We start from the raw sequence: 27,809 nt of genomic DNA on the forward strand, positions 1-27,809 counted from the left end.
TACATTGTGCCAAATATATTATAAACAGCTAATACAACTTATACAGAAATGTTAGGATCATAATGGAATTTAATATTAATCCGGGATAAAATATATAAGAAAAATAGTTCATATATGTTTCGTGGCATTTCACGTGGAAGACGCATTCGTATCTATGGTTTATGAAATAAGTCTATCATTTTAAATAAACGAAACAAAAATCAACAATGAACTTTCCGCATTCTGTAATACAAGATATACACTTAACAAAATTCCTTACCGGCCACCTAAGTAATCTTCTAATGTTCCTTTCCCTGTGAAATAAGCCTAATTACAAATTAGTTTTAAGAAAAGACCATTACCTCGTACACATGCTGTGAAAACTTGGTTCACATATTTCGCTTTGTCAAAAAGATACAGTGTCTCAAATGACAACACTCTCAATCATAAAAGTCACAAAATATAACATAGCGTGTAAAGGAAGAAAAATACCACCCTTAATTACTTTAAAATGATATTACATCATATGTGAGACTGAAACACAGTCATCAACGGCTTAATTAGTTCAAATGAAAGTTCAACTTTAACATTACCATCTATGTGAAACAAAGCCTGAGTCAAAATATTGCTAAAAATACAAATACAATGAAAATTTTGATTCCCTATGGAATTTGCATTGTTATTTCTTTTCCTTGTGACTTTTGGATTTGGGAGTTACCGCATATGGACTGTGTTTTCTCTGCCGTTTATGCTTCGATTTAGCTGAAATTTTCAAAGACTATTGCCACGAGATAGCGGATATCGAATACTGAACTGTATATTGATTATACTTAATGCACTTTTCAGGAAGGTTACTTTACTTAGTGGCCGGTTAGGAATTTTGTTTAGTGTATGCTAACAAACACTGCAGGCGCTTGATGAAAGTTTGAGCATTTTGGCCGTGTTCCTTTTATATCCACAGGTGGGAAATCTCACCAGTTACCATACTTGTGTCGAAATGACATCCGTTTATCAAGTCATTGTTTATATATGAGAAAGTTGATGATTAATGCCAATATCTCTGTAAGTGTAATAAATGGTTGATGGTTGATGCCAATATCTCAGTAAGTATAAGAGATGGTTGGTGGTTGATGCCAATATCTCAGTAAGTATAAGAGATGGTTGATGGTTGATGCCAATATCTCAGTAAGTATAAGAGATGGTTGATGGTTGATGCCAATATCTCAGTAAGTATAAGAGATGGTTGATGGTTGATGCCAATATCTCAGTAAGTGTAAGAGATGGTTGGTGGTTGATGCCAATATCTCAGTAAGTGTAATAGATGGTTGGTGGTTGATGCCAATATCTCAGTAAGTATAAGAGATGGTTGGTGGTTGATGCCAATATCTCAGTAAGTATAAGAGATGGTTGGTGGTTGATGCCAATATCTCAGTAAGTATAAGAGATGGTTGGTGGTTGATGCCAATATCTCAGTAAGTATAAGAGATGGTTGATGGTTGATGCCAATATCTCAGTAAGTATAAGAGATGGTTGATGGTTGATGCCAATATCTCAGTAAGTATAAGAGATGGTTGATGGTTGATGCCAATATCTCAGTAAGTATAAGAGATGGTTGATGGTTGATGACAATATCTCAGTAAGTATAAGAGATGGTTGATGGTTGATGACAATATCTCAGTAAGTATAAGAGATGGTTGGTGGTTGATGACAATATCTCAGTAAGTATAAGAGATGGTTGGTGGTTGATGCCAACATCTCAGTAAGTATAAGAGATGGTTGGTGGTTGATGCCAACATCTCAGTAAGTATAAGAGATGGTTGGTGGTTGATGCCAACATCTCAGTAAGTATAAGAGATGGTTGGTGGTTGATGCCAATATCTCAGTAAGTATAAGAGATGGTTGGTGGTTGATGCCAATATCTCAGTAAGTATAAGAGATGGTTGGTGGTTGATGCCAATATCTCAGTAAGTATAAGAGATGGTTGGTGGTTGATGCCAATATCTCAGTAAGTATAAGAGATGGTTGGTGGTTGATAGTGGATGCCAGTAAGTAATAGATATTCAATATCACAGTAAGTATAAGAGTTGGTTAATGGTTGATGCCAATATATCAGTAAGTATAAAAGATGGTTGGTGGTTGTTGCCAATATCTCAGTAAGTATAAGAGATGGTTGGTGGTTAATGCCAATTAATATATCAGTAAGTATAAAGGATGGTTGGTGGTTGTTGCCAATATCACAGTAAGTATAAGATATGGCAATGTTACAGTAAGTAAAAGAGATGGTTGATGGTTGATGCCAATATTCCAGTAAGAATAAGAGATGGTCGATGGTTGATGCCAATATTCCAGTAAGAATAAGAGATGGTTGATGATTGATTCCAATATTCCAGTAAGAATAAGAGACGGTTGGTAGTTAATTCCATAATTCCAGTAAAAGCAATTGTGTCTATATCAGCTAATGACGCTGTGTTGATTTTAGAGTGTCCAGAATTTAAAGTCTTGTGAATGTCGGCTGCTCCGATGGTACAAATGTCGGATTGTCCATTCCACCCTTGTTATCCAGTGCCTAAAGTAAAGAAACTAAATATTATGCACGTGAATTTGTACTTTGGGGTTGTTGAAACAAAATCTAAAAAAATCGACAAAAATGTAAACCCGACATTAATAATGAATACACTAGGAACTATAAGATTTATGTTACGAACCGTCTTGTACGCTGGCGTAGATTCGCTTTTAGTGGCAGGGACCCCGTGACCGTCCGAAATGTATCCATTGGGCCGGTTCAGGTCGGCCAGGGAGCGCTCCCCTTTGTCCTGGGATCGTAACTGATAATCTCTTAAACCCAGCGGCTTGAACGCCAACTGAAATGTCTACAAAAACACACACGGCTGGTAACCATTGTTCGACTTTTAAAATAGACCGGAACAGAAACAACTGAAAACCGACCACATTCTGGGAGAAGAGCACTTAATAACAAAAAATGGGTACCGCACCTCCCAGCTGGAGCCGTATCTGATGATGTGGTAGAGCCAACCAATGGGAATCCAGACGGCGGCGAACGCGGCCATCGTCCATCCGATGGCCACCGCCCACTGGGGATATTCGTAGACGCCCTTCGGTCGCTTGTAGTCAAGTTCGGAGTAGCTGATAGTGCTTAACACGAAAATTACCTGAAATATTTTTTATTAAAAATCCATTTGATCTGTCGTCGGTAACCACGATACTTTCTTACACTACACTTCAAACATTCCGTGGAAAAATTGACTGACAAAATGTGAGTAAAGATGACGAGACAACGCTTCTTCCAATGGATTCACATGTTACAATTAAATACTCTTAAATAACCCTGTACTGTCAGTTTACCCGCAAGTCTAAATGGCTGGCTTAAAACTAAAAAGCAGTTTTCAGACGGACGGACTTTTATTCAAGCTTTCGTCGGAATGCTTTTTATACGGGAAACTTTAGAACGAGCGTGTGTGCAAATGTGAGTGTCAGAATTCCGGAGAGGGTTTATTGCGAAACCAATGAAACTGCCTCATCGATAAGTCATGACCTCGAGATGTTCCTAACCATGCCGACCAAGGTACACAACGACGGATACCGCAGTAGTGCGTAGGTGAGCCCGACTTCGTGGAGTCTTTATCAGCTCTACATGATATCTATTGATCCGAATCCCGATGACGTAAACAGAAGTCTACATTTACTGTACTAACCATGCAGAATATTGGACTCAGAACAGTCCAGCAGATGGCCATGTATGGGTTGATTCTCCAACCGTACATCATTTCCAGGTTGTCATAGAAACGGCGAATACCTGCAATAATAATTGTAACACATTCAGTTGTTTTGTAAAGTGTAGCTTTTATTTTAAAAGGTGTTTTGATGATCAATTCCTAACAGAAAATGTCGACAAAATGCGATCCATAGCTATGTTACATGATCTAAATCCGATAAAATACCAGGACATATTTTGATAATGCATGCCTTACCACAACACCAAGATATGTGTGGATGACTCACGCCTTACCACAACACCAACCTATGTGTGGATGACGCACGCCTTACCACAACACCAAGATATGTGTGGATGACGCACGCCTTACCACAACACCAAGATATGTGTGGATGACGCACGCCTTACCACAACACCAAGATATGTGTGGATGACGCACGCCTTACCACAACACCAAGATATGTGTGGATGACGCACGCCTTACTACAACACCAAGATATGTGTGGATGACGCACGCCTTACCACAACACCAAGATATGTGTGGATGACGCACGCCTTACCACAACACCAAGATATGTGTGGATGACGCACGCCTTACCACAACACCAAGATATGTGTGGATTCCGCACGCCTAACCACAACAACAGGATATGTGTGGATGACGCACGCCTTACCACAATACCAGGATATGTGTGGATGACGCACGCCTTACCACAACACCAGGATATGTGTGGATGACGCACGCCTTACCACAACGCCAAGATATGTGTGGATGACGCACGCCTTACCATAACACCAGACTATGTGTGGATGACGCACGCCTTACCATAACACCAGGATATGTGTGAATGACGCACGCCTTACCACAACACCAGGATATGTGTTGATGACGCACGCCTTACCATAACACCAGGATATGTGTGGATGACGCACGCATAACCACAACACCAGGATATGTGTGGATGACGCACGCTTTACCATAACACCAGGGTATGTGTGGATGACGCACGCCTTACCATAGCCCCAAGATATGTGTGGATGACGCACGCTTTACCATAGCACCTGGATATGTGTGGATGACGCACGCCTTACCATAACACCAGGATATGCCTTACCATAACACCAGGGTATGTGTGAATGACGCACGCCTTAAAACACCACCAGAATATGTGTGGATGACGCACGCCTTACCATAACACAAGGGTATGTGTGGATGACGCACGCCTTACCACAACACCAGGATATGTGTGGATGACGCACGCCTTACCATAACACCAGGATATGCCTTACCATAACACCAGGGTATGTGTGAATGACGCACGCCTTAAAACACCACCAGAATTTGTGTGGATGACGCACGCCTTACCACAACACAAGGGTATGTGTGGATGACGCACGCCTTACCACAACACAAGGGTATGTGTGGATGACGCACGCCTTACCACAACACCAGGGTATGTGTGAATGACGCACGCCTTAAAACACCACCAGAATATGTGTGGATGACGCACGCCTTACAATAACACCAGGGTATGTTTCGATGACGCACGCCTTACCACAACACCAGGATATGTGTGGATGACGCACGCCTTACCATAACACCAGGATATGCCTTTCCATAACACCAGGGTATGTGTGGATGACGCACGCCTTACAACACTACCAGGATATGTGTGGATGACGCACGCCTTACCATAACACCAGGATATGCCTTACCATAACGCCAGGGTAAGTGTGGATGACGCACGCCTTACCATAACACCAGGATATGCCTTACCACAACACCAGGATATGTGTGGATGACGCACGCCTTACCATAACACCAGGATATGCCTTTCCATAACACCAGGGTATGTGTGGATGACGCACGCCTTACAACACCACCAGGATATGTGTGGATGACGCACGCCTTACCATAACACCAGGATATGTGTGGATGACGCACGCCTTACCATAACACCAGAGTATGTTTCAATGACGCACGCCTTACCACAACACCAGGATATGTGTGGATGAAGCACGCCTTTACCATAACACCAGGGTATGTGTGGATGACGCACGCCTTACCATAACACCAGGGTATGTGTGGATGACGCACGCCTTACCAAAACACCAGGATATGTGTGGATGACGCACGCCTTACCATAACACCAGGATATGTGTAGATGACGCACGCCTTACCACAATACCAGGATATGTGTGGATGACGCACGCCTTACCAAAACACCAGGATATGTGTGGATGACGCACGGTTTACCATAACACCAGGATATGTGTGGATGATTCACGCCTTACCACAATACCAGGATATGTGTGGATGACGCACGCCTTTCCACAATACCAGGATATGTGTGTATGACGCATGCCTTACCACAACACCAGGATATGTGTGTATGACGCATGCCTTACCACAACACCAAGATATGTGTGGATGAAGCACGCCTTACCATAACACCAGGATATGTGTGGATGACGCACGCCTTACCACAACACTAAGATATGTGTGGATGACGCACGCCTTACCACAATACCAGGATATGTGTTGATGACGCACGCCTTACCACAACACCAGGATATTTGTGGATGACGCATGCCTTACCATAACAACAGGATATGTGTAGATGACGCACGCCTTACCACAACACCAAGATATGTGTGGATGACGCACGCCTTACTACAACACCAAGATATGTGTGGATGACGCACGCCTTACCACAACACCAAGATATGTGTGGATGACGCACGCCTTACCACAACACCAAGATATGTGTGGATGACGCACGCCTTACCACAACACCAAGATATGTGTGGATTCCGCACGCCTAACCACAACAACAGGATATGTGTGGATGACGCACGCCTTACCACAATACCAGGATATGTGTGGATGACGCACGCCTTACCACAACACCAGGATATGTGTGGATGACGCACGCCTTACCACAACGCCAAGATATGTGTGGATGACGCACGCCTTACCATAACACCAGGATATGTGTGGATGACGCACGCCTTACCATAACACCAGGATATGTGTGAATGACGCACGCCTTACCACAACACCAGGATATGTGTTGATGACGCACGCCTTACCATAACACCAGGATATGTGTGGATGACGCACGCATAACCACAACACCAGGATATGTGTGGATGACGCACGCTTTACCATAACACCAGGGTATGTGTGGATGACGCACGCCTTACCATAGCCCCAAGATATGTGTGGATGACGCACGCTTTACCATAGCACCTGGATATGTGTGGATGACGCACGCCTTACCATAACACCAGGATATGCCTTACCATAACACCAGGGTATGTGTGAATGACGCACGCCTTAAAACACCACCAGAATATGTGTGGATGACGCACGCCTTACCATAACACAAGGGTATGTGTGGATGACGCACGCCTTACCACAACACCAGGATATGTGTGGATGACGCACGCCTTACCATAACACCAGGATATGCCTTACCATAACACCAGGGTATGTGTGAATGACGCACGCCTTAAAACACCACCAGAATATATGTGGATGACGCACGCCTTACCATAACACAAGGGTATGTGTGGATGACGCACGCCTTACCACAACACAAGGGTATGTGTGGATGACGCACGCCTTACCACAACACCAGGGTATGTGTGAATGACGCACGCCTTAAAACACCACCAGAATATGTGTGGATGACGCACGCCTTACAATAACACCAGGGTATGTTTCGATGACGCACGCCTTACCACAACACCAGGATATGTGTGGATGACGCACGCCTTACCATAACACCAGGATATGCCTTTCCATAACACCAGGGTATGTGTGGATGACGCACGCCTTACAACACTACCAGGATATGTGTGGATGACGCACGCCTTACCATAACACCAGGATATGCCTTACCATAACATCAGGGTAAGTGTGGATGACGCACGCCTTACCATAACACCAGGATATGCCTTACCACAACACCAGGATATGTGTGGATGACGCACGCCTTACCATAACACCAGGATATGCCTTTCCATAACACCAGGGTATGTGTGGATGACGCACGCCTTACAACACCACCAGGATATGTGTGGATGACGCACGCCTTACCATAACACCAGGATATGTGTGGATGACGCACGCCTTACCATAACACCAGAGTATGTTTCAATGACGCACGCCTTACCACAACACCAGGATATGTGTGGATGAAGCACGCCTTTACCATAACACCAGGGTATGTGTGGATGACGCACGCCTTACCATAACACCAGGGTATGTGTGGATGACGCACACCTTACCAAAACACCAGGATATGTGTGGATGACGCACGCCTTACCATAACACCAGGATATGTGTAGATGACGCACGCCTTACCACAATACCAGGATATGTGTGGATGACGCACGCCTTACCAAAACACCAGGATATGTGTGGATGACGCACGGTTTACCATAACACCAGGATATGTGTGGATGATTCACGCCTTACCACAATACCAGGATATGTGTGGATGACGCACGCCTTACCACAATACCAGGATATGTGTGTATGACGCATGCCTTACCACAACACCAGGATATGTGTGTATGACGCATGCCTTACCACAACACCAAGATATGTGTGGATGAAGCACGCCTTACCATAACACCAGGATATGTGTGGATGACGCACGCCTTACCACAACACTAAGATATGTGTGGATGACGCACGCCTTACCACAATACCAGGATATGTGTTGATGACGCACGCCTTACCACAACACCAGGATATTTGTGGATGACGCACGCCTTACCATAACAACAGGATATGTGTAGATGACGCACGCCTTACCACAATACCAGGATATGTGTGGATGACGCACGCCTTACCAAAACACCAGGATATGTGTGGATGACGCACGCTTTATCATAACACCAAGATATGTGTGGATGACGCACGCTTTATCATAACACCAGGATATGTGTGGATGATTCACGCCTTACCACTATACCAGGATATGTGTGGATGTCGCACGCCTTACCATAACACCAGGATATGTGTGGATGTCGCACGCCTTACCACAATACCAGGATATGTGTGGATGACGCACGCCTTACCAAAACACCAGGATATGGGTGGATGACGCACGCCTTACCATAACACCAAGATATGTGTAGATGACGCACGCCTTACCACAATACCAGGATATGTGTGAATGACGCACGCCTTACCAAAACACCAGGATATGTGTGGATGACGCACGCCTTACCACAACGCCAGGATATGTGTGGATGATTCACGCCTTACCACAATACCAGGATATGTGTGGATGACGCACGCCTTACCACAATACCAGGATATGTGTGGATGACGCACGCCTTACCACAACACCAAGATATGTGTGGATGAAGCACGCCTTACCATAACACCAGGATATGTGTGGATGACGCACACCTACCATAACACCAGGATATGTGTGGATGACGCACGCCTTACCACAACACTAAGATATGTGTGGATGACGCACGCCTTACCACAATACCAGGATATGTGTGGATGACGCATGCCTTACCAAAACACCAGGATATTTGTGGATGACGCACGCCTTACCATAACACCAGGATATGTGTAGATGACGCACGCCTAACCACAATACCAGGATATGTGTGGATGACGCACGCTTTATCATAAAACCAGGATAGGTGTGGATGACGCACGCTTTATCATAACACCAGGATATGTGTGGATGATTCACGCCTTACTACAATACCAGGATATGTGTGGATGTCGCACGCCTTACCATAACACCAGGATATGTGTGGATGTCGCACGCCTTACCACAACACCAAGATATGTGTGGATGACGCACGCCTTACCATAACACCATATGTGTGGATAACGCACGCCTACCATATACCAGGATATGTGTGGATGACGCGCGCCTTACCACAATACCAAGATACGTGTGGATGACGCACGCCTTACCACAACACCAGGATATTTGTGGATGACGCACGCCTTACCATAACACCAGGATATGTGTGGATGACGCACGCCTTACCACAACACAAGGATATGTGTGGATGACGCACGCTTTACCATAACACCAGCGTATGTGTGGATGACGCACGCCTTACAACACCACCTGGATATGTGTGGATGACGCACGCCTTACCACAACACCAGGATATGTGTGGATGACGCATGCCTTACCATAACACCAGGATATGTGTAGATGACGCACGCCTTACCACAATACCAGGATATGTGTGGATGACGCACGCCTTACCAAAACACCAGGATATGTGTGGATGACGCACGCTTTATCATAACGCCAGGATATGTGTGGATGATTCACGCCTTACCACAATACCAGGATATGTGTGGATGACGCCCGCCTTACCACAATACCAGGATATGTGTGGATGACGCACGCCTTACAACAACACCAGGATATGTGTGGATGTCGCACTCCTAACACAACACCAAGATATGTGTGGATGAAGCACACATTACCATAACACAAGTATATGTGTGGATGGCGCACGCCTACCATAACACCAGGATGTGTGTGGATGACGCACGCCTTACCACAACACCAAGATATGCCTTACCATAACACAAGGGTATGTGTTGATGACGCACGCCTTACCACAACACCAGGATATGTGTGGATGACGCACGCCTTACCACAACACCAGGATATGTGTGGATGACGCACGCCTTACCACAACACCAGGATATGTGTGGATGACGCACGCCTTACCACAACACCAGGATATGTGTGGATGACGCACGCCTTACCACAACACCAAGATATGTGTGGATGACGCACGCCTTACCACAACACCAAGATATGTGTGGATGACGCACGCCTTACCACAACACCAGGATATGTGTGGATGACGCACGCCTTACCACAACACCAGGATATGTGTGTATGACACACGCCTTACCACAACACCAGGATATGTGTGGATGACGCACACCTTACCACAACACCAAGATATGTGTGGATGACGCACGCCTTACCACAACACCACGATATATGTGGATGACGCACGCCTTACCACAACACCAGGATATGTGTGGATGACGCACGCCTTACAATAACACCAGGATATGTGTGGATGACGCACGCATTACCACAACACAAGGATATGTGTGGATGACGCACGCTTTACCATAACACCAGGGTATGTGTGGATGACGCACGCCTTACAACACCACCAGGATATGTGTGGATGCCGCACGCCTTACCATAACACCAGGATATGCCTACAATAACACCAGGGTATGTGTGGATGACGCACGCCTTACAACACCAGCAGGATATGTGTGGATGACGCACGCCTTACCATAACACCAGGATATGTGTGGATGACGCACGCCTTACCATAACACCAGGGTATGTTTCAATGACGCACGCCTTACCGCAACACCAGGATATGTGTGGATGAAGCACGCCTTACCATAACACCAGGATATGCCTTACCATTACACCAGAGTATGTGTGGCTGACGCACGCCTTACCATAACACCAGGGTATGTTTCAATGACGCACGCCTTAGCACAACACCAGGATATGTGTGGATGAAGCACGCCTTACCATAACATCAGGGTAAGTGTGGATGACGCACGCATTACCACAACACAAGGATATGTGTGGATGAAGCACGCTTTACCATAACACCAGGGTTTGTGTGGATGACGCACGCATTACCATAATACCAGGGTATGTTTCGATGACGCACGCCTTACCACAACACCAGGATATATGTGGATGACGCACGCCTTACCATAGCACCAGGATATGTGTGGATGACGCACGCCTTACCATAGCACCTGGATATGTGTGGATTACGCACGCCTTACCATAGCACCTGGATATGTTTCGATGAGGCACGCCTTACCATAACACCAGGCAACGGCAACGCACATGAAGGCTGCGACAAAGAGGATGATTCTACTTCCGGAATAGTAATCGAATAGCTGGAACACATACATCCCGCCCTGGAAGCAGTTAACGTTTTGAAAAATTGTCTTATTTACTATGCATTTATAACGAGGAATGTTTATTTTTAGGTGGCTAAATCATTAACTATTTTACTCCTTTATACAAAGCATATACTAACTTTACATACAACATTAGATGATGCCAGTATATGGAACACCTTTGTCAATGGCTTACCGGGCAGACCATGGGCAGGCCAACGAGAAACTGGAGGATGCAGACGCAGCCAATGAAAACCTCCCTTCTGTGGCCCTTGCGCAAGAAGCCCGGGAATTGATCCACAACCGCTGTCACCACACCCTCCACACCAACAAACTGGAGGACACGAATGTATCATTACATATAGATATCGATTATATGCTCGTGCACCAATGCAACCTTTAAACAGATAATAGATTCAAATATATTGCGTCTCATAAGCAACATACAAGTACATTTTGAATTGACAATCGTATTTGACGAGACAGTTCATTAAGCAAACGCATCATTTGACCAAAGTTCTTTCATAGACCATAATAAAACTTATAGAATTGAACGGGACATAATTCGATGGCAAAACATTAATGAATATATTTATGCTGTTAATATTCAGTTTCGGATCCTTGCTTTAAATTCACTCTTGTGTTACTCTAACAATGGCACACCTGGCTGTCTAGCCCGAGCAAGATGACCATGAGAAAGAACATGATGGACCAGAACGGGGCCCCCGGGAGCAACGTCAACGCCTTGGGGTACGCGATAAATGCCAACCCAGGACCTGGAATACATAAAAAATGTGACTATACATACATTCTTCTCGTGTTCTGGGAGTACGCCGGATATGAACACGTGAGACACTATTTTTGTTTTTAAAAAAATCTAAGGTTGTCAACATATTTATTAAATGATTTCAGAATAATTATTTGGTCTTAGAAATATTCATAAATGTTATTCTCAAAAAGATTCGTCTACCGACCTGCTTCGGCGACATCTGCTATATCCTTTCCCTGCACGACTGACATGTGACCGAGGATGGAGAATATGATGAATCCCGCGAAAATGCTCGTGCCGCTGTTCGCACATGCGAAAATGATGGCGTCCCTGTGAGAAATTGACAGTGAAAACATCTTATAAGCCAGCCTTGAGTGTTTTGTTCACAAAATAGATGACGAAGATCTTACCCAAAACGTAAAATGGTAGACCTACACTTGTCGAATAAAAGCATTGGTGTCGTGTTTTAATATAATGCTTAAATTTGGTGGAACACTATTAAAGTTACGTACAGAGCGTACACACTTTTAGAACCTGAATGTTGTTGTTTTTAAAAGACTCGTTAATCTTAATGTATTACTCTGATATTGAAGCTACAGACCTATTATATATAGGGAATTATAACAGTCATATCGTCTTTCTATGGTGAACATTTATGATAAGTTATATATTAAATTTGGACTGCTGTTACGGAAATATAGACGGACTGATGTACGACCCGCAAAACCTCGTTTTTTTTTCAAATATTGGACTGAGCAGACAACTGATGATCGGTGCACACTCAGTGCTTTCGTTCGGTAGCATGTACGTGAACTTAGCGGCCTAGCGGCGTGAAGTAAGCGGCCTAGCGGCCTAGTGGCGTGAAGTTAGCGGCCTGGCGGCTTAGCGGCCTAGCGGCGTGAAGTTGGCGGCCTAGCGGCCTAACGGCCTAGCGGCCTAGCGGCCTTAATATATTTTTCTATTTCCAAGCAATTGTTAATGCGTTTTTTTTAAAACCATGATAAATCAAAGTTTTTTATTCATATAGTTACATAGCGGCCTTAAATTATTTTCTATTCAGAACATTTTTCATTACCTTTTATTCTAAAATAATTTTAAATTAACTGTTTTATGCACAAATTATCACTCTGAAGCGTTTTTCAACTATTTTCAAAAAAATCGATCAAGCACTTAAGCGACCTAGCGGCATAGCGGAGTGAAATGAGCGGCCTGGCGGCCTAACGGCCTAAATTGAATCCTATTCCAAAGCATGTATACATGCATTTTCTTCTAAAACAATGACATATTAACTGTTTTTATGCAGACATTAACACATTGAAGCGATTATCAACATTTTTTTATAAATCGTCGATAAAGCTGTCAGCTAATTCAAAGCATTAAACATGCATGTTCTTCTAAAACAATGATGTATTTACTGTTTTTATGCTGAAGTGCTTGATCGACTTCTTTGAAAAAAAGTTAAAAACGCTTCAGAGTGATAACATGTGCATAAAGTGTTAATTATAATCATTTTAAATTCAAACGTATAGAAAAATGTTATGAATAAAAAAACAATTTAAGGTTGCTATGTAACTGTATGAATAAAAAACTTTGATTTATCAATGTTTGAAAAAAACGCATCAACAATTGCTTGGAAATAGAAAAAATAATTAGGCCGCTAGGCCGCCAAGTTCACGCCGCTAGGCCGCTAGGCCGCTAATTTCACGTACATTTTGGTAGCCCATACGTGTAACCACATTACTATACATTGTATTACGATAAAAGCGCTCCAAGTGATATGAGACTAGGGATTCATAATACGAAATTTACTTACCCGTTTTTCAATGAAGATGATTAATAAAGTAAGGGTTAGAACCTTGGTCATATATATATATAGAAATATAGGCAAGGAAAGGTAAAACTATATAAATAAGGGAAATACTTAGGCACAACTGTATTTAGCATGATTAAGTTTGCGAAAAAAAATTGTTGAATAAATAAACATGCACCAAAGCAATGCATTATAGTTTAAAAATTGCTTACCTGTATGAGTTGTGGTGGAACTTGTTGTAGCTGCCGAGGGCTGTTAGTGCCCCGAGGGAGATTGAGTAGGAAAAGAAAATTTGCGTCCCCGCGTCAACCCACACCTGTAAGATTCAGTTTTAAGAATTGCCTAACATATTTATATAAAGGAACAACATGAGGGTATACAGTCCTCCAAACTTATCATTTTGATATAGGTTACCCAGAGTCAGTGTTTATTAACACCTCCGTGATAATGATCTTAAGCAAGCCACAGAGTTATAAATACTGACTGCCCAGCTGGTATTCAATTTCTAACACATGTTTCTGAGAACCGAGCTGTACATCGTATTTTCACTTGTTTTTGTCGTTCAGAACATTTCGGAACCGATTAAGTATACTTTAATTATAGAAAAATTAATTTTATTGCATTTCTTTATTATAAGACACTTAAAATTTACATACACCATTGAACACTTCAAGGTACATGGAATGATCATTTCAAGGCCAGAGTATGAAAAAGACCCCATTTTTTTCAATATTCATCTCTTCTTTTTAAGTTTATTTAATTATTTGTACTTTCTTTGAGACTCATATGCTATCAATATGGATTGCTAAAATTTCAAATACATTAAATTATCATGAAAAACTATCACACTTTTATTTCAGCTGATAATTTGGAAGTGAACATGCACATTCCTCATTCTTATTCATGATTTAAGAAGGAAAAGAAAATCGTAAATACGTGCAGTTTAAATGTTTTCTGAAAGGATATCATTTTGTATTTCTCTTGAATAACTGCAACATAATATCGCTTTGTGAATAAGAGTTGTAATAAATAATGATATTGATATCTTACATGATTGAAATTAGCTTCATCATTATTTCTCCCACCTCAGATAAGTAGATCCAATGATTTAACAATGCTAGAAATTCTTATCTTGCCCACGGGCGAAGATAAAATGCCCGTATGGAACTCCTTTTTAATGGTCACCACATTGAAATTACCTCCTTGGTTGATGACTGTCGTCTGTAACATCATGGAAATCTTGTCTTGTGACAATATTTAGAACGCTAATTAATTATTTCTCGCTTCAAATGTCACCATAAAACAGTTTTCACGCACCTTTCAATGAATAATGCCTCACTCTCCTAAGTACTATTTAAAGACCGATTTGACTATTCACATAGACTAAATCACTGCGCGCATATCCATGACAACCACGAATGATCGCATATCCATACGCAATAATTTTCACTAAGCACAAAAGAGTTCCAGCAAAAAATACATTTTTGCTTTATTTTGTTTAACTGAGGTGGGAGAAAAAGCATCTACCATAGCCGCTCGTGTAAGATAGGTTCATCCCGACCCTCGCGCAGGGTGTTTTGCGGAAACTCGGTAAACCCCGTTTCCGCAAAACAATCTACGCTCGGGTCGGAATGAACCTATCTAACACTCTCGGCAATGGAGATACTAATAGTCTAATGTTCTTTTCAACACAAGCTATTGGCATTTTATTAAAAAAGTCAATGTTATCAATTACCAATATAAACGCATTCAAAACATACCACAGGTGCAAATTTGCATACGTGGCATAAAAACACAACAAATCGTAAAGAATAGATGATATAATTGTTTCATGATGTACTTCATACGGACATAAAATACTACGCATTTCAAAATGCAGGTTGTGAAAATGCAAATATGCCCTCTGCATCCTTATTGTGGTTACAGACAAGCCGACTCATGATCAAACAAGCCCCAGACGGGCTCAAACAAGCCCACAGACGGACTCTAAAATGTCAAGCCAGGGCTCATTCATCCTCATTATGGCTACCATCAACCTATCACAGTCACCACAGACAGATTGTTCTCAAGTCCACTGTGTGTCCAATAAACATTTGGTGCCAAACAAACAATAAAGGGGCTCTATAAGGCTCTATATATGAAGTGCCCAATTGACAATAGTTTTGTAATACTAGTACGTGAGACTAAACGTTGTGAAAAGGCATAGCATTGCTGCTTGGCCAAAATCCCACATGATAACGGTGATTTTAAAAACGGTATACCGGCGAGACTTCGAGCCAAGCGAGTTCGAGCCAACGGGGTTCAACTGTATTGATACGCAAAATTTCGTAACAATTAAATTGTACAAGTCAACTTTAAATCAGCCAAACCGCTGGTTTCATGGTTCTTTCATCAACGCTCTTCATCTGAGAACATTCACCTTGTGTTATTTTTTAAATGGTTGGCTGTTGTTATGAATAAGAAATGCAACATATTTGCAGATTTCATAGGTACGATCTGGATCAGTCAACTATAATCTTCTGATTACGTTTTTTGACAAAAGAAAGCGATTGGGTAAATAATTATTTACATGGAAATAATATGCGTTATTGTTTATGCAAATACAATGCATGGAAATCAAAGTGATCTACGGAAGTATTGCTTAAAGGCCTGGGTTAATCCTTCTATAAGTGACACCCCCCACACACACACCAAAAAAACAAACAAAAAAAACGTGTATTGTACACAATGTCTATGTATTGATCTTATCTAAATGCCTAATTGTCTTATCAGATATCTGATCTGAATATCCTGCTGTGCAGTTTTGGAGGTTTTATTATAGAAATGGACCCTAAATAGCCCTGAGCCAATACACAAATAAACAGGAAATTGGCCCCTTATCTGTGACGTCCGTGCAATTAGCATGAGATGCAAAGCAGGGGATTGTCATGCCAAACATTCCTTAAACTAGGTCTTTAAAAGTAACACTGGTAACTGCGCTACATTAACTATCAGAGGGAATGCTTTTCTTTCAATCTTTGAACGGTAAGATGCGTTACCTTTTTTTAAAGGTACATTTACTTTGAATATATCCCCAATGTCAAGTTCACAATAATTCATTGTTCGCAATTCAAAATCAAAACACATACAAAGTGTGTCAGTTGGTTATGAATACATTATAACCTCTTAATCAAGGAATTGAAACAGTAAGACACTTCTACATCCAACTCAGTTCAAAATAAACACAATTGCAGCTACATTTAAGTCCATCATGTGTCAAGCAAACACCTAATAATCGGTATTCTTAACCACAGAAGTTGTCAACACGAACCCTTCCAGGGTCTGACGATTCCTTTTGTGGATACAGTCAAGCATATTCATAGATAAACAAACTTCAGAGGGTCTAAATGCAAGCCAGTCCAGTTTTCCATTATTTTCATTATGTTTACAATAAAGCACATTCAGAGCCAAACAAACGCATGACCTTGAAGTTAGGGGCACGGATCTTAAGCGCGACACATCCTTGTGCTATGGCGTTCACTTCTGCCAAAAAATCAGGACATGAGTGAGGAAGATATAGAATCGACGAAAACGGGACGGAGGGCCCGACTGTCGTACGGACATATGTGATAATTCTTGAATAATTCCCATCTGCCTGATTGTGAAGCGGGAATATAATGAATACACTGTTTTCTGTGACCATGACAAATCAGGTGCATTGGTTTGTAAAAAAGTGCAAACAAAAAATGCAGCAAAGTTATGCATATTACACCCGTTATCAAACTCAAGAACCGAAAAGAAAACATTGTGAGTTCAAGTTTTAACTTTTAATTCTCCAATTTGTGTAGACGAATGAGGTGGTTAAATGCTCTAGAAGGGTTTGTGTATATACTTTTTGTATGCAAGCATGTACCTCCTTTTAAAGAACATTTTTAGGATTGAGCTTTAGCTCAAGACTTTTGTTATAGACCACAAAAATTCAACTGAGTCCATGTGGAGTTGAAAATCATACTCGAAAGTATCTAATTTCAATGAAAACCAGCCTCTGAAACATACCTGAAATAATGTTTGATTTACAAAATAAGTTCATGTACGAGTATGTACTATTTTGCGTATATTAACAGTAAAACACATGTATACACACGGATATGAATGGGAAAACTCCCATAAACTGAAAAACTACTACAGTAACTGGTGTTGAGCTAATTGTAACTGTATTGCATAATACTTCTACAAATAAGATACTACATGGGAGGACATTCAGATGTACAATTAATTCAGTGCGGGTTTCTCCCTTCTGTCTGCACTGTTCTAGAAGTGAGACTAGATAAATACAAGTATCATTGTATGTGAGATGGAAGAATATATAACCTTTGTATTAACCATTAATATATAACTCAGATTTTGCAAACGTATATTGGCGTTCATACTCCAACTTCTTGGTATGTTTGGTCGTTTTCCTCTGTACATGTATGTTTTTGTGTGTAAGTTTAAACAATATCTACCCCTGCGCATGTAAGTCATATACTTCTGAACATTCTAATGATTCTTATTTCCATATAGTGCTGTTATGGATAATTGGTTTAAATATGTACATTTGTAAATAATTTGTTATACTCTTTTTTAAGCTGTGATCTGAATTGAAATAGTATTTTCTATACTTATATTATACAATTGTGTTCACATTCTTTTCAAATTGTAGTTGATAGGCATAATAGAATAACACACTAGTATAAAAGTTTAGTTGAATCTGAATACCACCTTTTATAAGTATAAACACATACGTTAGAGAACAGTGTTAAGATAATCATTTCCTTAAACGATTTAAAACAAATACCTGTGTATCTTTCATTTTAGAGAAGTCTGGCTGCAAGTAGTAGATGATTCCCTCCTTGGCTCCATCCAGCAAAGAGTTTCGAATCAGCAACACCAACATGAAGATGTAAGGTGACGTCGCCGTAACGTACATTACCTGGATAAAAAGAACGATACTTTTATAAGCTTGCTGCGTTTCGAAATCGAAGTGTAATAATATGTTTGCATACTAGTATACTATTAAACGAATTTAATTTCGATTGTTTCATTGATGGGGTCAAGTACATCGTTTATCTCATGATTAAGCGTACTTCTATCACGGATAAAAGCTCTCATGTTTGGGGAATATTCCTTCTTTGTAATCTGTAATAACCTTTGGTGGCAAAAAAGTCCCATGCTTGCTGAAACGCCAGTAGAGCCTGATATCCAGTTAGAGATATCCTGATACCAGTTTGCGATATCCTGATGTTAAGTTTACTATATCCTAATATCCAGTTTGAGATATCCTGATATCCGATCTGAGATATCCTGATATCCAGTTTAAAAACCTCTGATATCCAGTTTGAGATATCCTGTTTGAGATATCCTGATACCAAGTTTGCGATATCCTGACAATCAGTTTGAGATACCCTTATTTACAGTGTGCGATATCCTGATATCAAGTTTGCGGTATCCTTGATATCTGGTTTGCAATATCCTGATATCCAGGTTGGGATATCCTGGTATCCAATTTTTCGAGATCATGATATCCAGTTTGAGATATCCTGTTTGAGGTATCCTGATACCCAGTTTGCGATATCCTGACATTCAGTTTGAGATACCCTGATTTACAGTTTGCGATATCCTGATATCAAGTTTGGGATATCCTTGGTATCTGGTTTGTAATATCCTGATATCCAGGTTGGGATATCCTGATATTCAGTTTACGATATCATGATATCCAGGATGATATATCCTGAAAGCAAGGGGCCCGTTTTATCAAAAGATCTTAGTCTTTAGTCAATGATATCCAATGCCACTTATCATTTGCTGTTTATTTCTTTAACTTTATATTTTGGCTAACGATCAATTCACATAAAAATGTAGTAATTTAACAAAAATATGACATCAAAGTTGAAATTTACTATTATTATGTTCAAACCCAAAAATATAGCACTACCCAAACAAACTACACTACCTTAACAAACTACACTGCCCTAAAATACTGCACTACTCAAACACAGTGCACTACCCAAACATACTACAATACCCAAACACACTAAACTACCCAAGCATACTACACTACCAAAACACTCTAAACTACACAAGCATTCTACACTACCCAAACACACTACACTACCCAAACATACTACACCACCCAAACGTACTACACTACCCAAACATACTACGCTACCCAAACATACTACACTACCCAAACACACTAAAGTACCCAAACATGCTACACCACCCAAACGTACTATACTACCCAAACATACTACACCACCCAAACGTACTACACTACCCAAACATACTACACCACCCAAACGTACTACACTACCCAAACATACTACGCTACCCAAACATACTACACTACCCAAACACACTAAAGTACCCAAACATGCTACACTACCCAAACATACGACACTTCCCAAGCATATTACACTACCCAAACATTCGACACTTCCCAAACATACTACACTACCTAAACATACGACACTTCCCAAACATACTACACTACCCAAACATACGACACTTCCCAAGCATACTACACTTCCCAAGCATACTACACTACCCAAACATACTACACTTCCGAAACGTACTACACTACCCAAACATACGACACTTCCCAAACATACTACACTACCCAAACATACGACACTTCCCAAACATACGACACTTCCTAAGCATACTACACTTCCGAAACGTACTACACTACCCAAACATACTACACTTCCGAAACGTACTACACTACCCAAACATACTACACTTCCGAAACGTACTACACTACCCAAACATACTACACTTCCCAAACATACTACACTTCCCAAACATACTACACTACCCAAACATACTACACTTCCGAAACGTACTACACTACCCAAACATACGACACTTCCCAAACATACTACACTACCCAAACATACGACACTTCCCAAACATACGACACTTCCTAAGCATACTACACTTCCGAAACGTACTACACTACCCAAACATACTACACTTCCGAAACGTACTACACTACCCAAACATACTACACTTCCGAAACGTACTACACTACCCAAACATACTACACTTCCCAAACATACTACACTTCCCAAACATACTACACTACCCAAACATACTACACTTCCGAAACGTACTACACTACCCAAACATACTACACTTCCGAAACGTACTACACTACCCAAACATACTACACTTCCGAAACGTACTACACTACCCAAACATACTACACTTCCGAAACGTACTACACTACCCAAACATACTACACTTCCGAAACGTACTACACTACCCAAACATACTACACTTCCGAAACGTACTACACTACCCAAACATACTACACTTCCCAAACATACTACACTACCCAAACATACGACACTTCCTAAGCATACGACATTTCCCAAGCATACTACACTACCCAAACATACGAGACTACCCAAACCTAATACCCTTCCGAAACGTACTACACTACCCAAACATACGAGACTACCCAAACATACTACACTTCCGAAACGTACTACACTACCCAAACATACGAGACTACCCAAGCACACTACACTTCCGAAACGTACTACACTACCCAAACATACGAGACTACCCAAACATACTACACTTCCGAAACGTACTACACTACCCAAACATACGAGACTACCCAAGCCTACTACCCTTCCGAAACGTACTACACTACCCAAACATACTACACTTCCGAAACGTACTACACTACCCAAACATACTACACTTCCCAAACATACTACACTACCCAAACATACGACACTTCCTAAGCATACGACATTTCCCAAGCATACTACACTACCCAAACATACGAGACTACCCAAACCTAATACCCTTCCGAAACGTACTACACTACCCAAACATACGAGACTACCCAAACATACTACACTTCCGAAACGTACTACACTACCCAGACATACGAGACTACCCAAACATACTACACTTCCGAAACGTACTACACTACCCAAACATACGAGACTACCCAAGCCTACTACCCTTCCGAAACGTACTACACTACCCAAACATACTACACTTCCCAAACATACTACACTACCCAAACATACGACACTTCCTAAGCATACGACATTTCCCAAGCATACTACACTACCCAAACATACGAGACTACCCAAACCTAATACCCTTCCGAAACGTACTACACTACCCAAACATACGAGACTACCCAAGCACACGACACTTCCTAAGCATACGACATTTCCCAAGCATACTACACTACCCAAACATACGAGACTACCCAAACATACTACACTTCCGAAACGTACTACACTACCCAAACATACGAGACTACCCAAACATACTACACTTCCGAAACGTACTACACTACCCAAACATACGAGACTACCCAAGCCTACTACCCTTCCGAAACGTACTACACTACCCAAACATACGAGACTACCCAAACATACTACACTTCCGAAACGTACTACACTACCCAAACATACGAGACTACCCAAGCACACTACACTACCCCAAAATATTACTCTACCAAAATAGACTTCACAACCCAAACATTGGCTAGCGATACACCGTAAAGCTTGGATATTCATGAGCAGTTTTCGACTAATGAAATAGCCGGTAACAAATTGGAAACAAATAATCTTATTGAATAGCTAGCTATTAGCAAAATTGACAGAATATTTTATGTTTGCCTTAAAAGATGTAAAAGCCGCGATCCGATTGGAACATTCAGAACCTTCACTTTATCCGTCACTTCTCGGTCATTTCCGTAACGCATGAGGTGTGTCTCATGCGATAATTCAGGCGGCTGGATTTCACCTCATTAACTATTCATGAATACGAGATTTTTTTAATCCGATTTGCCCACTCATATAATTAAGTAGTTAATATGCTGGGGTGCTGAGGATGAAGGACTCCAACAATGTTTTCAGCAGTACCACTAATTGTTTTAAAAGACGCCAAACGAGATACTGTATTCGTAAACTAGTACATGTAGGGTAGGTATGCGCAAAGCGGACGGGTATCAAATCGTTACCCGAGGCTTTATGGTATGGTTATGTTCGTCTAATTTAAACTGAAGTACTTGCCTTTCCGGATGACTTAATTCCTTTGCAGATACAGAGGTAGACGACGATCCAGGCAAACAGCAGGCACAGGACGAGGTCCCACTTGACCGGACCCATGTCGTGTATTCCGTCAGAGATCGCCAGAACCTTGTTCCTGAAAAAAAACCCGGTTCGGTGAATAGTGATTGTCAGCCGTCATGTGCAGGAGGTAATGCTATGGTGTCATAATAGAGAGATATAATCGTAATCAAGGTACTGAATTGAGTAATTTCTGAACTTGTTCTACTGCAATAAACCTACTCATTTATGCCTCTGTCACGAACAATAAATACATTTGACACACTATTATTACATGTATCAAACGTCGGTGATTATTTCAACGCTGTTACACTGTGCCGCACAGTATGACCTACTCCCAGTATTCGGTGACGGGTTCCACCTTGTAGCCGATGGCCTCCTCCGTGGCATTGTAAGCCGCCGACAGGTAGACGGTGATGTTTCTGGTGTCCGCATCGGTTTTCGATATGCAGCTTCCATTAAATTTCGCCCCTGTTTCGATGACGTTGTTTGCGTGTCTGAAAAAAGAACATGCAACAAAGTTTCGAAGACCCGACGCCAATGTTATAATCACAAATATATGACCTTAAGAATACTTATTATTGTGTGATGTCGTTGAGCACATATATATATACCAGCACATTCATACTTCATTTAAATGGAATTGCAAGAAGAGTATCACTGACGTGTAGTTGCATCTGTTGTCGGAGGCCGGGTCGAACTTGCTGCAGTGCTCAGTCGCCCAATCTGGATCACAGTCCGTCCAAGGGAGCTTACTCGTGAACGACGCGAAAAAGTATCTGAACGCCCAGGCGAGGATTACGTTGTAGTAACAGTTCAGGAAGAAGACGATGATCAAGGTGGACAAACCGATACCTGAAGACGTAATTTACAAGCATCCATGGGCAAGTAATCGAAATTCAAGAATATAATTGTGACATAAAACATGATATAATTATAAGGTTACCTCCTCGAAAGTTTTACCTTCGATTCTGATGTTAACAATACACACATCAAAATACACCCGCAGCGATTTGGCATATTATTTTACGTATCACGTGGAACTGTTGAAAACTCTACGAACATTTGGAATTTACTGTCCGTGGCCGCCGTTAAGTAAGTACTGCTACTTCTACCGTCTCTGCGGTACAAAAGGGCATTGTGGTCGTGCTCTGTTTAACACAATGAATAGCAAATTTGTTTCTTTATTGCAGCAGAAGTTTTTAAACGTATACATCATTTTCATTCCCGACTACGTATCTACCTCGAAAGATTGGACACAGGTTCCACGCGTTGATCCCGGCGACACCCATGAACTGGCCGACGGCTACCTCAAGGTAGAAGAGTGGTATTCCTCCAACGATGACACATATCAGGTACGGAATGAGGAAGGCACCTGGAGAGCAAGTATTACATTATGATTGGTAAGCAAAAAGGGCGACAACGCGTATATACATAAACCTTATAGATGTTTGACAGTGATAGCTATTGATAACATCGCCAACTATTTATAAGGAGTCTTTTTTGTCCGCACTGACACTGGCAAAAACATAAATTAGCGCAAAATGTGATCATATGTATTTCTTCAACTCTTGAACGTTGAAAACATATATAGAATTAAATAATGTGATTATTTTACAACACAAATGTATTCATCATTGTTTTCTCCCATCACTATATCTTCGCTAAATGACTTCGAAATCAAAGGAGAAATTTGAATAAGCTTCAAATTGTGGATTTGAAATAAAACATTTTAGTCTAACAACGTTACTTACCAAGAATTGAATTGGGGTTTGCCAATCTGACATGTAAACTAAAAAATCATTTTCTAACTACAGCTAACAACGGAAACCAAAAAGAAAGAACACGGTCCCGCCCCTCGCCTTTTAAAAATGTTAAAAAACACGCGATATTTGTTTGCTTATGTGTCGCGTTTTTCCCAATTCGTACAGAACTTCATGTAGTAAACCGTCTCGATAGTCAATGAAAAAAAGATGAGGAGATACAATAAAATACATTTCGAGTTTTTGTTTCTCCAGACAGACTTATTAAAAAAGTTTCACCGGAGTTAATGCCTAATCTCGCATTTTTTTTTCGATGTGTGCAGTACTTTATATAATAAAACCACTAGGTAGTTAATGAAAAAGATGCGCAGATGCAGCAATGAATATCGCGTTGTTGTTTTTTAACCCCAGACACATTTATTAAAAAAATGCACCGAAGTGAATGTCAAATCAGGAATCTTTTTCTTTCGAATTTCAAATGAAAACACAATAGTTTCGCATACAAAGTACTACAAAATTGCAAGAAAACTATGCGAAAATGTAATATATTAATGTCGCGTTCTTTTTTCTTGAGCAATTAATACGGCGATGTGTGGCCCTGGTGGGATTCCGTAGAAAACTGAGGGGTATGTGTGATTCATGGATGTGAAGATAAAATCTCAGTTTAATTTAAAAGTGTCTTATTGCATGTAAACACTATTATAATATAACTTTCAATGCTTAGTAACAAACACAATTTTTGAAGCAGACATTAAAAAAACATGCAAGGGGATTGGGCCACGAGCTTTACCAACATCGGCCTCCCATGACATAATATTAATTACCAAGCAAAGGTCTTTCATAGTAATATCTCATGTATGCGTATATTGAATCATTTATAGGTTATTAAAATCTGGGTGAAAATAAAGAGCGTTTGTAGGTGAAAACATTGTTGTGCAACACAGTGGCGGCCATTGTGGATAAGTAAAACTTGCTTATCTTACATTTGAACATAATTTTTATTTAAAAAACACAATTGATATTGTGTGACTTGAACGTCTCTGTTTTCTTGGTTCCATTTGCGAAAAGGAGAATTGGAGGTTTAAAGGCATAAGCTGATTGACTATTAACCTACTTTTAAGAATATCTAACAATTTAAATTGAATATGACATTATAGTTTTTATTTGCTCAAAGTGTTTAAAACGATTTAACCGAAAACTGGTTGAACGAACAAGTATTAAAGCTCCTGCTGTTATATGAATAATCTACCACATTTATTGCTTAAAATATTTGCAAAATGCAAGTTCTTAACACACACACACACACACACACACACACACACATATATATATATATATATATATATATATATATATATATATATATATATATATATATATATATATATATATATATATATATATGCATATATGTATGCATGCAACCTTTTGTAAATATTTTTTGCGCAACAATTTATAAAATATTTTGCCATATGAGACGAAGACTTTTAAAGAAGATTATTTATAACTACTTGAAAAGCACAGTAACCAATGCGCACTTACCTCCACCGTTCTTGTAACAGAGGTACGGGAACCGCCAGACGTTCCCAAGCCCCACGGAGAAGCCGATGCACGCCAAAAGGAAGTCGAACCTCGAGCCCCACGTCTCCCGCTTCTTGTAGTCCAGCTCCGTATCCGGCGGCTGGTCACCATCAAGTTCAATCTTAGGAGATTTTTTTTCTTTGCCCATTTTGGACGATTTCAGTTTCGCGTTTAACTTCGTCCCCGCAACACAATGGTTTCTGGTCACAGACTGTTAAATTCCGAAATGGTCCTTGGTCGGTAACTCAAATTACCATTCAGTGAGGTAAAGTCTTAAATAGCATACATATTTACATTCAACGTTATTGTGGAATGACAGTATTGAAATCACAACAATCGATACAGGCATACAAACCAGTTTAATATATTTAAGTATGAAAAAGCCTGCTGGTTGAATGGTCCTCCTCGGTTCATTAGGCCGCCCAAATACCACATGTACACACCGCCCAAATACCACATGTACGCACGGCCTCGCCGATTGCAGAAGACGATTTATGCTCACAGACGTCTTATACCCAAAGTGGTTTAACAAGCATTCAACATGTTTGTGAGGGAATGAAACAAAATGGATTTGAATCTTACTGTCGTCTGTACGTATGTGTCATTTCATCGAGAGGTTTAAATTTGCAACATTAACGAATATTTTCGACTATCTTTTCACGGATCCAGTTCCATGTTTATAGCTCCACCAAACAGGTTAAGTCCAGTAAGGAGGTTGTCTTTATCCTCAAGTGTTCGCCGTCTTGCTTGATAAATCATGAATCGAAACTTTCAATTTTTCTCAATTACTTACGTTTAAGATGTGATGGTTTATCATCCATCTAAATCTTTATTTGAAAGCCCAACACACTATCAAAGTTGTAAAGTTCAGTCGATGCATGACACTGTACCCACCTTCCACAGTCGATGCACGACAGCTATACCCATTTTCCAAATCTAATAAAACGGTATGCGCCTTCAAATGATGTAAATCTTTCACCTGATAAGAAATTTGTTCAGTCAACATCCATTAAATAAAAGTCTATTAAATCGCAAATTGTTAATCATTTTTACATTATACTTATCGTTTAAAAATAG

At 40.8% G+C, this 27,809-nt stretch overlaps 1 protein-coding gene across 1 annotated transcript; it reads right to left on the reverse strand.

The window, feature by feature from the left end:
• Positions 1-27,655, reverse strand: LOC128228194 (sodium- and chloride-dependent taurine transporter-like). The gene is made up of 15 exons (XM_052939357.1): positions 26,694-27,655; positions 24,632-24,763; positions 24,054-24,243; positions 23,724-23,885; positions 23,332-23,464; positions 19,080-19,214; positions 14,476-14,579; positions 12,659-12,783; positions 12,348-12,460; positions 11,881-12,018; positions 11,603-11,702; positions 3,693-3,793; positions 2,973-3,149; positions 2,685-2,849; positions 1-2,545 (listed from the first exon to the last, which is right to left on the reverse strand). The coding sequence occupies exons 1-15, from the start codon at positions 26,878-26,880 to the stop codon at positions 2,471-2,473; spliced, it is 2,037 nt and encodes a 678-aa protein (XP_052795317.1). The 5' UTR covers positions 26,881-27,655; the 3' UTR covers positions 1-2,470.
• Between the last annotated feature and the right edge of the window lie 154 nt (positions 27,656-27,809).

This window comes from Mya arenaria, chromosome 3 (genome assembly GCF_026914265.1).
Source record: "Mya arenaria isolate MELC-2E11 chromosome 3, ASM2691426v1".
NCBI lineage: Eukaryota > Metazoa > Mollusca > Bivalvia > Myida > Myidae > Mya > Mya arenaria.

Coding starts and splice junctions, on each gene's coding strand:
- LOC128228194 (XM_052939357.1), bottom strand. CDS start 26,880: ATGGGCAAAGAAAAAAAATCTCCTAAGATTGAACTTGATGGTGACCAG. Junction 11,703..11,880: donor GCCTGCCCATGGTCTGCCCG/GTAAGCCATTGA, acceptor AACTGCTTCCAG/GGCGGGATGTATGTGTTCCA. Junction 2,546..2,684: donor CTACGCCAGCGTACAAGACG/GTTCGTAACATA, acceptor TCTTTACTTTAG/GCACTGGATAACAAGGGTGG.